Genomic DNA, 12,477 nt, shown 5'->3' with positions numbered 1-12,477 from the left:
ATCTTGTTACTCTAAAATCTGTAAGCCTTGTGCACTTGCAAGCAAAACATCTTATTCTTGCAGACTTATGCTGTGAAATCTTTCGGACATGTGCTCTTGCAAACAAAAATATAACTTATAAGTTTTTGTGTGCTTTCTTTTGTGGTTTACATTACTTCTTTACACTTCTAGAGTTTAGCTCTGTGATTTGATCTTTCTTTTTACTCTTAGAATTCATGTTTTGGGTTATTATTTGATATATTTTTATAACTACCTCAAAGACTTCATTTATTCTATGTAGCATGGTATTCGTCTTCAATTTTTTTGTGAGACTTGATTTATAAGTTTCTGTTTGTTCTTTGTTTTGTCTTTTTCCTTTAACTTCTATTATAGTTCAATTGTGTAGTTGGTTTTTATTAGCAGCAAAATCGAAAGAGAACTAAAAAAGTAGCATTTCAGGTGTATTTCAATTTTCCAAGGAGAAAAATCAACTATAGAAGACACAATATCATATTGTTTTCCTTTAGCTTTTTTAATTGGCATTGTTTAAAAAAAATTATTATTATAACTAAAATAATAAAAAGTTACTTAGCAACTTATTGGAAGAAAACTTACAAATGTTAATCTATAACACACGAATGAGAATAGAAATAACACTGATATGAATGAGAATATGACCAACAAAAATCATAATGTTATTTACAAAAAGGAAAATATCGCTAATAAGAATGAATAATCATATGAATTTCAGTAAGTACTTTTGTGTCACTATTTCATACATGAATTTTAATTATATTTTCTAAGGTTTTAAGGGGCCTCATTTTTTGTCTTTGCCCGGGGCCTCAAAATTTCTTGGACCAGCCCTGACACTGTGTATGTTTAAACTTTAATTTTTGTACACTTAATTATTATGGATAATATTTGTATATAATGAGTACGTTAGTCACTAAGCTCTTTTAACTTACATTTTTTATGTTATGTGCCTTTCAGGATCACGTAGACCCACTAAGGTATAAAGCTAGTGGCTACAGATAGTGTAACTGTAGATGAATGGTAACACCCGAATATATGATCGTTTTAATAACATATTGTATTTAACTAGTTGGTATAAGTGTACACCAATTTTGTTTTGTAAAATAAAAGTGAAAATTTTAAATGTACCTTGTATTAATTTTTGGGATGTTATAATATACAAGATTTATATTGCCCTTGCATTTAAGTTGGTGCCTTAAGTATAAGCTTTCCTCTTATCATGAAGTTAATTCTGATATATTACAAGATACATAGGGTCAAAATATAACTTATAACAAGTGTTTGAACAAAATTTCAGTTTATTGAGTATCATATACCCTACAAAACCCGAATCCCCAACAAAATATACATACCAAATGTTTTGCACATACATAAATGACTAGTGGAGCATAAGGTTATGTCGTTGAAATGTATGTTTATGTTCTAGTAAAAAAAAGGTTTTAAACTCTTTTTAGAAAGAAGCTATGCTTGGTGACCTAATATCTATTCTCCGTTGACTATGTGCTTGTTTTAGGGGTGGGGTGTAATGTAGATTTCCAAACAATTTTTTGGAGCATATCGTATTTACATTAATTTTCATGCTGTGGAGTCTATCACTGTAAGTGGAACCTCCATGTCCACAAGGGTTGGATAGTGCTAAGATTTGAAAATAGATAAATAAGATACACACCACATCTTCTACATTTCTTACCAAGTGATCTCCACAAGCCTAAGTGGTTAGTAATTCGTGTTTGCTAAGTAACATAATCTATCTACCATATGGTGATACTCTTAAATTAATAGAAATATGTTTTCATCTATAGTTTAAACAAACCAAAGGCAGAACTAGACATTCACATTCATATATATATATATATATATATATATATATATATATATATATATATATATATATATATATATATATATATATATATATATATATATATATATATTGCCTTTACTGATATGAATAAAATAAGAGGATTTTGTCTTTACTTTTCTCTAATATCCATACATTTTATTCAATTAGCTACAACATTTTATGTCTCCTCTTTCTGTCTTTGTTGTTGAATAACAAGAAGAAGGAGGCTGCCAATTTATTTCTTTTTATATTCTACATTTGGTATTAAAGCTCCTAGGTTCTGTTGAAGGGGGTGTATGTTTTTATAGCAAGAAGAAAGGTGCAACTCCATCCTTGATGCTCTATGTTCTAAGTTAAAGAGAGCCTAACCAGAAGCGGAGAAGAGAAGCGGAAAAAATTAGAACAAGTAGGTTTTGATTTGGCTTGCTTACATTTGATAAAAGAAAATATAAGAAGCAAGGAGCTTGGTTTTCTTGACTGGTGGAAGAAGACTCCCGATAGAAATAGGTTGTATCGAAAAAGGTTAGGGCTATTACAAAGTAAGAAAAAAAAATGTCATTGGTATCGGCTAAAGAAGGAGGTTCAGTGTCATATCATGTTTCGTTTTTTACAACAACAAATTACCCAGTGTGTGGGTCAAGGTGAAGTCCATCATGGATGCACATGGGATATGGATACAGTTTAACCGAAGACATTAGGAGAAGAATCGGATCCAAAGAAGTCGAAACAAGCTCTTTCATTTTTGTTTCAAGCGATACCCAAAGACATGGTATTGCAAATGCGAGTTACACTGATCCAAAACAAGTGTTGAATGGGATAAAGATATGGTATTTGGGAGTGGATCGGGTGAGAAAGGCTCGGCTTGCAATGTTAAAGAGGGAACTCGAAGGCTTGCAGATGAAAGAGGGTGAAATGGTTGATGACTTCATGACAAACTAAATAATTTAGCCTTAAAAGCAAGAAGCCTTATATATGAGCTTGAAGAAGTGGAGTTGGTGGAAAGATTACTTAACTAGATGCCAATATTGTTTCTCCAAATCTTGGAATCAATTGAACAATGTTTTGAGCAAGATTCTATGTTATTTGATGAGCCCGTGTGAAGGTTGGAGGCTTACGAGGAACAAACAAAAGGAAGCGAGAATACGGAAGACACTCAAGCCGGTTTACTATTAGCTATTAAAGTAAAAGCTCATGGTTGTAAACATTGTGGCTATCGAGCTTCAAATCAGGATGACTTTATACGTGGTCGCAGAGACGGTCGTGGGTCTGGGAAGAGTCGAGATGGAAATGAACGTGTTTGGGATAAAAGTCACGTTAAGTGTTACAAATGTGGTGAATATGGTGAATATAGAAATGAGTGTCCTAAGTGGGGGAAGCAATAAAAAATTCTAATCGAAAGGGAGCTTGCACTATTGTGAATGAGTGGTATGAACAAACCGATTAAGCGGGTGATTTTTGGGTTAATCGGTTTAATTGTCACATACTCACATGCATGGCTGAAACTTTGGTTTCATAATTATTGATGATTTTATATTTTATGTCACTTAGTTAATTGTTTTTAATAATTATTGATGGTTTGTTTCATGCTTCATGTGGATATATATATATATATATATATATATATATATATATATATATATATATATATATATATATATATATATATTATATTATACAATATTATATTATATTATAAAAACATATTATTCATTTCTTGATTTTAAGAGTTATAAGATTCAAAGCTTTTTATACAAATCCATTATACATAAATCAATCATTAATACTTGCCAAAAATTTAAAGATTTAAATTTAAAAAAGTTATTAAGAAATTTAATTTAGAGCAAAATGAAAATTTTAAAATATTAAGTTCATGAATATAAATTAATTTATATTTTTTTTAACTAGATACCGATATTAATTAAATTACATTAAATGTATAAACAAACAATATAAATAGAAAGTCTCAACATAAATATTTTATATAAAAGTGATAATTTTTTTTATTGCATAATAACTAAAAATAAAATCTAATAAATATTTCACAGTAAGAAAACTATTCGTCAAAAAATATATTGATCGCCACCATTTTGCACATGCACACATGTAGTATGTGTGTGTGTGTGTGTGTGTGTATATATATATATATATATATATGAGACTATCATATTTTGTGAGACATGAGGACGCAATCATAACTATTGATTTTGGATATAAAAAAAAATTTATATTTTTAAAATGCAAAGTAAATGAAAATATTTGAATTTTTTTTAAATATTATTTTCGTTAATTATTGTATCCAAAATAAATAAATAAATAAAAGTTACTGTTTTTTTTAAATATACGTGAAATATTCTAATAGAATATTATAATGTAAATATTTAAATCGATATATTAGAATGTTAAAATATTCTACTAAAATATTAAACTATAAATATTAAAAAAATTCTAATAGACTTCTAGAATATTTTAACAAATCCACCAATTTAAATTGAATATTAGAATATTTTAATATATCTATAAATTTTAGTAGAATATTAGAATGTTTTAACTTTTATAAATTCGATTTGATTATTTATAGTGTAATATTATATTTCAAGAAAAACGGTAATTTTTATTATTTATTTTTAATTTTTTGGATAAATTAAATAACGGAAATAATATATACATTTTTTTGGGTTTTCCTTTTATTTTGTAATTTATAATTTTTATTTTTTATTTTTTTATCACTAAGGATTTAATTTAATTTAATTCAAAAATATCATCTTAAATTTGTATTCGTTTAACAGCCCTCAATTAGCATATTAAAATTTAAGATGCAAAACATCATGTATACCTGGAGCACATTTAACCAATACGTTAAGCAGACTTTGTTATCCTTGGTTCCAAGAAAATTCAGTGCACTCCATGTTTTTCGGTTTGGAGGCATTAGACTTTCGTCATTGTGTAGAAAAACGTCACTGCTAATTAAAAAGAAAGAGTTGTTATCCATTTAAAATCAATATCGCAACGACATGTCTATTGAGAATATATTAGTGTTCTTAGAAGGGATGACCAAAGAATCTTGATCGCCTCCGCTTCTTAGGCATCCATTAGTTTGGTTGATTCCGATGATATTAACGTTCACACAAAAGGTTGTCAATCCATACATTAAGTAGGCCAAGACCACTCCAACGTAAAGGAACATAATACCTGTATACATAATTAAAAGCCCCAAATATTTTTCTTTCTTCATTTGTAGCTTCTTCCCCTAACAATCTCAGAGTTTCATGGGCATTTGCGTCTATTATGCATCCATAAAACCTTTCTTTAGAGCCATCCTCACATAGAAGTAAACAACCTGCTCATAGATCATGATTCATACCCATTAGCTAATTTACTTACTTCATTAGTGTAACCTTACTTATTACGCAAAAATTAAAATAAAAAGTGACAGTCGACAAAAGGTCATGCCATTTTGGGCATTTTGTGAAAACTAAACTTTGGAAACAAAATGTGAACGTGGATGATGAGTTGAGACCTGAGTTGGTAACACTGAATCATTTCCAAATTCGTGAGAACCGTTGATTGATAACATGGGTAACATTCAATTTGAATCGACACATGTACTTGCTCTTAAACCATGTAAAGTTGGATACTACATGGCAACCAATCTTTTATTAAAAATTAAGTTATTTCTCGTTCATACATGCATACAACCTAATTGCCTAAGGCTAACGAGTATGGGACTTCATGCTAAGGCGGAGAGTTGTTGAGTTGGTCATGGTTAGGTGTTCAAAAATATATGTAAATCAATCCGCAAATCCTAACAAAAATTATTCAAAAATTCGGATATCCCATTTTTCAGATTCGGATTTAGATATTGATTTTAAAGAATTTTGGATATTTTGGATATCTGGAAATCTAAATATGTATCTTATATTTTTTATTTTGTATATTATCTAATTGTGTTTTGTCTTGTTATGATTTACCTTGCATCAGGGACTTGCGGTTTTAATTTATGTAGCTTCACGATTCCTTTCTTATTTTCCATTTATAGTAATTCAATTTTACAGTTTCTTAAATCCAATGTGCTAAAAACATTAAACCTTTGCTCAAGGCTTATCCTTTTAACATACATTAATTCTTAAAAAATGAGAAACAGAGATTCAATATTTCGTGTATTTAACTCCCATGTTTCATTGTTTCCAGTTTTTTTCAAGACTAAGACTTAAATGTTTAACAACAGCGGGAATGAGTTTGTACACACAGTTTCAAACGGATTCATTTTTATTTCTTATGTGAAGCCAAGATCAATTAGTGTACATGGGTGGCGTATGAATCCAATTTTTAAAATGAAATTTGAAGTTTTTCAATCCATGTACAAGGATGGTGAATGTATATGGATGCATGACCATTTAGCATCAATTAGTGTACATAGGTTGTGAACGTAAAAGGGTAGCGGCACAAGTCAAATTTAGAAATCTACTCTAATAAATGAAGATTTTTTTGACACATATCACACTCTTATTTAATTTTTCAAATGTCATTTTTAGTTATTTTGATTTTTTTTCATGTCATTTTATGAGTTTTTCTGTTTTATTAAATTTCATATATATTTCAATTTAATAATTACAATAAATGTAATAACAAATTGATATCAATTTCATTAATAGCAAAAGGTCTTTCGCCTAGCAGTAATGAACGACTCTCTCAAATAAGAGGTCGTGAGTTCAAGTCTTACTAGGAGACACATGTGGTGTTTAGAATTAGATTAGGAGTATGATGGTTTGTCGTTTAAAAAAATCAATTTCATTAATGTGTTTAGTTTCTAATTTTAAAATTTACAAATTAAAGTTTATTAGTTTTTTTTTGTTTATTTATTTAAATTATTTGTTTAAATTTACAAGATAAAAAAACATTTCAATTTGATAATTTATTATTTTTCTTATTTTCTTATAATCCAAAATTCTCAAATATTTAGATCTTCATAGATAACTTTTTTTTTAATTAACAAATATAATACATAGGTCTTACAGTTAGTTGTTATAATAATAATAGATGATTTGGAGGGCCATAACCACCAAGCAACATTACATAAGAGTCAAGTATTTATAGTTTTAATTATTTAATTTTAGATTTCATAAATTAGTAAAATATATTTAACTTTAATTAACCCTATAGTAAAATTTGTATTTATTTAACATATATAATTTGTAATAAATATTAATGAATCTGAAATGATGGAGAGTGGTTATGACACACATTTATCAAGTGAGTGCAAGTTTATTATAGATTATTTCGAATAAAACCTATATATATATATATATATATATATATATATATATATATATATATATATATATATAGAGAGAGAGAGAGAGAGAGAGAGAGAGAACTTGGTTCAGGTATTTAAAGTAATTATTGTGTTATTGTATGCAACAATCAGATTTTAGATAAATCAAATCATTTAATAAATAATATAATGGTATTATAGTAATCTTATTATTAGTTAATTATGGTAAAATAGATATTTAATTGGATATTAGCTGTATTCCTAGTAAATCGCAAGAAGAACATATATATTTATAACATTCAGTTGGCATCAAGATTCAAAACCCTAAATTGAAGCCAGAATCGTTCCTGATCCACCTTCAGTGGATTATCAAGATTTAAATCAAAGTCAACATCGTCTCTAATCTACTGATTCTTCTTCTTCTACAATCGATTGTCAACATTCAAAACCCATGACCAGGTGATGAATATCCATCTCGAATCAATCGGTAAGCTTTTTTTCCTTTTCGTTTTTTTCTTTAATCGATCAGTCAAAACCTTGACTGCCTTCTTGCTCGTGTCCGCCTCCACTTCTTCATCGTATTCGCCATTTCTTCCTTCCCTTTTCTCTAAAATAACCAGCAAAATGAACATTCGTCTCCACGCCTTCGGCCTTCTTTTTTTCTGTCAAAAATTGAGGTTTCTATTTTCAAGTCGCCACGCCTGGACTCGATTTTCTTTCAGCAAACTACTTTACCATCTGCTTTTCATGTCCGGTAGGTTTTAACTTTGTCTATTTTCAACCTCATAGGATGTTTATATAGTGAATTTTGAGTTTTTATGAACTATTTATGCTGCTTTGAGAGGAGTTTTTAATTTAATCATACAAGACTGAAATAATTGAATTGTGATTGTAGAACATATCTCGGCAGATTCAATTCATTTGGATTTGCATTGGCTATTGTTTTTCTATTAAATTATGTATGTGAGGTTTGATTACTTAAACATAGTAGAGAAAAAGACCGACTTCAGCTAGCTAGGTTTTACTTATTTTACTTATTAAGCAGTAACTGCAGTTGCAAATAGGTTTAGTGTAAAAGAGGTTGTGTCAATGACCTTCTTCTTATATGTAAAGTACAAAGTGAAGGTAGTTTGTCACTATTTTCATATTAATTTTACTTCTTCTTATATGATAAAAATCAATTTATTTTTATAGATGATTCAATGGATGATATTGGTGCGATTCCAATTCTGTTGGAATGGAATCATGAATTCTAATTCTGTTGGAATGGAGTACGGATATTTTCTCACTGATTTATACATGTTCTACAATTCTTGGTTATTGGTTTTGGTGCAATTCACAAATCTACATATTTTTCCAAAGGAATTTAGTTTTTTATTTTTCATTTCCTAATGCATTATTGGAATCTAAACTACAATTTGGTTTTGTTTTCACAGAAGTTGATGCTTGAAGAACGGACCACAAAATTGAAAGTGATTCTAAGCAACATTACTCTTTTACAATGTATTAGTGTCGTTGTTAGATTTTGATGTTTTCTTTCCCGTTTTGAAAGTTTTTTTTTTACTTTTATTCTTTAACAAGAAATATAATTCCTAACAATTGTTACCTGTATTCTATATGAAATAATGTATTTTTTGTTTTTATTCTTCAATTGATTGTTCAAGAATTTGTTATTCTACAAGAAGTTTTTAAAGTCATGATCAAGAAATAGGTTCAAGAATCCTTTAATTATTTATGGTCGAAGAATATTTTTATTTTTGAATATCTTCATAAACATATTCTGTCAGAATGTCCGAATTAAAAGAATTTTAATTCGTAAAATAGGATTTTTAAAATTAATAGAATCTATGATCCTTTAAAATATGCAATTTTCCTTTGTTAAATGTATATTAATTGACTAAAATACCCTTGTAATTAAATTAGATAATATTTTTCAATTATATTTAATTCAATAACATGTATTAATCACTTTCTTAAAATAAGTAAAATTGATTGGCTCATATTTATGCATACAATAACACTATATATATATATATATATATATATATATATATATATATATATATATATATATATATATATATATATATATATATATATATATATATAATTGGGATTGGGTTGACAATTAATTATCGTAAGATTGAAAAAATAAAATGTAGATATTTGATTTTATTTATCATCAATATCTCGTAAAATTATATGACATTTTAGTAATTATCTAAGAGATATTGATAATTTTCGATGAAAACTAAAAGATTGGAGGGTTAAAATGGAAAATGAAAAGAAATTAGAATATCATAAAATCCGGCTATCCACACGCGTGCACTCTCCTTCTCCCACTCTCAGCCCCACATGGCAACATTCTATTGGGTATTGGTTTTTTTTTTCCATATATTTGTTTTTTTTGGCCATAACTTTTTTTGTTTGAAAAAAAAAATCAGAAAAAAAAATCTTAAAATTTAATTCTCTAAAAAATGAACATAATCATGAAAATTGGAAAAAAATAGTTTATAATTTTTATTTTTTTTATATAAGAACAGAAAAAAAAAGTTCTCTAAAAATTATGAAAATTTTAGGGATACTTCTACTCACTATAGTAGTGACATTCTAAAAAGATTTTTTTTTTTAAAAAATAAGTTTTTGAGGTGTTTAGTTTTTTAATTTTAGGAAATATTGTTTTTATAAAATGTAACGAATTTTTTTTTATCAAAATTAAAAAAAAAAAAGACAAATGATAAAGTTCTTTGTAATACTATTTTTAGTGAGTTTGTAAAAGAAATTTTTTAAATATATATATATATATATATATATATATATATATATATATATATATATATATATATATATATATATATATATTACAAATACAAACATTTTATTTAAGAAGATTTTAAATTTTTATAAAAAAAGAAATATGACATGAAGGTTTTACTTCTTCAAATTAAAAATCCTTCTAACGGTTTATCATATATCATATATTATATAAAATTTTGAAAACAAATTTTAAAAGTTAGGGTTTTTAGATGCCAAACTTTATTTTACAAGATTATAATTTTTTTTTAGAAAAACGTATTTAATATAATATGATCCAAATGAGACGATTCGAACATATTTATGATTTAAAAAATATTATGATTCAACATGTTTGTGACCCTAAATTTGTTAGAATCTAAAAATATTTTGATTCAAATATTTTATGATTATTATTTATATCTTTTAAAAGTTAAAATATATAATAATCCAATTTTTTGTTTTTTGAACAAATATTTTATTTAATTGAATATATTATTGATTCAAAATCGTATGATTCAAAAATGATATGACTGAAAATACTATGATTCAAAAATTTTAATTCAAAATATTATGGTCCAAAAATAATATGACTCAAAAATAGTATGAACGAAAAATATTATGATCCTTAATATTTTTCATATTTATAACTTTTATAATTGTTAAACATTAAAAACTCGAATCAATATTTAGTTTAAAAAATAAAAAATAAAGAAAGAAAATCAAAGAAAATAAAAACAAAAATAAACAAAAACACTATTATCTTCAAATATGTATTAAAGACATAAAAAATAAAAAACAAAAAAAAAAAGAATTAAAATTCAATTTTTTTAAAAATAAAAAAAATGAAAACCGAGTATATACATGTTTAAAATAAATTAAAAAATAAAAATAAATAAATAATAAAACCCATTAAATGACATTACATGGACGTTCGTCACACGTGATCAAATCCTCAAATCCGTATTAACACTACAAGAAAAAGACCCTTTTACGACGCGCAAACCACGACACTCGTTGATTTATGTTACGCAAAAGAGAGTGACATTAAAAAAGTGTCATCTCTTCAAAAAATTTAACAATAGAGGACTCGCATTATTGCGTGCCCTTAAATTAGTGTCTAAACAAAAAAAAAAAAAAAAAAAAAAAAAAAAAAAAAAAACACGGAGGGCACCTATAATAAAATGCGCGTCGTCTAAGGATGTCGCTTTATAATTTTTAATGGAACGCGCGTTCCATCCTTTAACAGTAGGGGGAAATGAAATTATGAAAAAATTAAAAACCCCGCCTTCCTTTTTTTTCTCCTTTCCCTCTTGCCCAAATTATGGACGCCGCCTACTTCTTCCCTCTCACTTCGACCATCGTTACTTGCAATTCCCGATCATCCGTCGATAAAGGTAACAGTAGACTTGCAATTCCTGGTCATCCGCCTACATATTTGAAGCGTCGATGCAACGTGCCTTTGCTTCCCTTTGTCGAGTCACCTATAGAGCTCCATTCTCCACCTGATTCCCCTTTCCCGCCTCAAATAGCCAACTCATCTCTCTTTTCCCTCAAATAGCCGACTCACCTCTTAATACGAGTTTGGTTTCGCCCTATTACTTCGCTTGGCCAGAAAATCAGAAGAAAAGAAGCCGTCGCCTCAAGAAGAGGCAGGAGACTTCTCGATGGGTTTTCTTTCTTGGCGTCGACGTTTCCCCCAAAACTTCTTGCCACCTACTGCTTGCTTCGAAGCGCCGATGCAACGTGCCTCGCTGCCTCTGCTTCCTTTTGTCGAGTCACCCTCTATTAAGAGCTCCAGTCGCCATGTCTTATGCTTTTCAAGGTTTGATTTTTATTTCTATACCGAGTTCGTCTAATTCTTTTCTTTCTCTTCGATTTTGTTGCTACTTTTCTCTCTAGACAACGCGTCGGGTGACATATGGAGGTTCAAACTGTTGAACTGGGGAGGGCGAGAGGTGACATATGTTCATACAAATGACATTTTGTCAGCTGCCAATAACCTGTTTGTAGAAATGCCTCAAAGAAATATCTTATTCAAGAACTCGTTGTAATGCCTCAAAGAAACATGGCGGGATTTGTTTGACTTTGATTGTAGCCGGTAAGTTTGACCATCTTCTGTAAGAATTCAAACATAGTGCTTTCAGCCTTACAATTATTTTATTGGTTCATTAATCAGAATTTTGTAATCAAACTGTTTGGAGATATGGACTCGCCTCATGAGAATGAATCAACAATGCAGATGCGAGACAAGAATCCAACATACCATCCGCACACACATTACATACAAATGCGATCCATCTGAGAAATGGCTGGTGTTAATTGGAATTGCCCCTGGCTCACCAGAGGTTTGTTGTTAGCTGTTACTCATTACTTAAATGCAAACACTTAACCATTTTACTTTTATGGATCATTTTAACCCTGTTTTTTGATGTTGACAGAAACCCCAGTTAGGCAAAGGAAATATGCATCTTTTTTCTGTTTACCAGCAGCGGAGTCAAGCCCTTGAAGCACATGCAGCATCATTTGCCTCTTTCAAAGTACTCATATTTACTTT

The 12,477-nt window shown here is 28.4% G+C and overlaps 1 protein-coding gene across 3 annotated transcripts in view; it reads right to left on the bottom strand.

Annotated features, from left to right (window-relative positions):
- The window catches only part of LOC111891255 (uncharacterized), a 40,751-nt gene that overhangs the window by 17,645 nt on the left and 10,629 nt on the right, over positions 1-12,477 (bottom strand). For all 3 annotated transcript variants that reach the window (XM_052764666.1, XM_052764667.1, XM_052764668.1), the window contains 2 exons: positions 5,045-5,192; positions 4,689-4,812 (listed from right to left, as the gene is read on the bottom strand). In XM_052764666.1, coding sequence (XP_052620626.1) covers positions 4,689-4,812; positions 5,045-5,192 — 272 coding nt within the window. The remainder of the gene's footprint in view (positions 1-4,688; positions 4,813-5,044; positions 5,193-12,477) is intronic.

The sequence above is a fragment of the Lactuca sativa genome, chromosome 6 (genome assembly GCF_002870075.4).
Source record: "Lactuca sativa cultivar Salinas chromosome 6, Lsat_Salinas_v11, whole genome shotgun sequence".
In the NCBI taxonomy this organism is placed as follows: Eukaryota; Viridiplantae; Streptophyta; class Magnoliopsida; order Asterales; family Asteraceae; genus Lactuca; species Lactuca sativa.
This window is presented reverse-complemented; position numbering and strand designations above follow the sequence as displayed.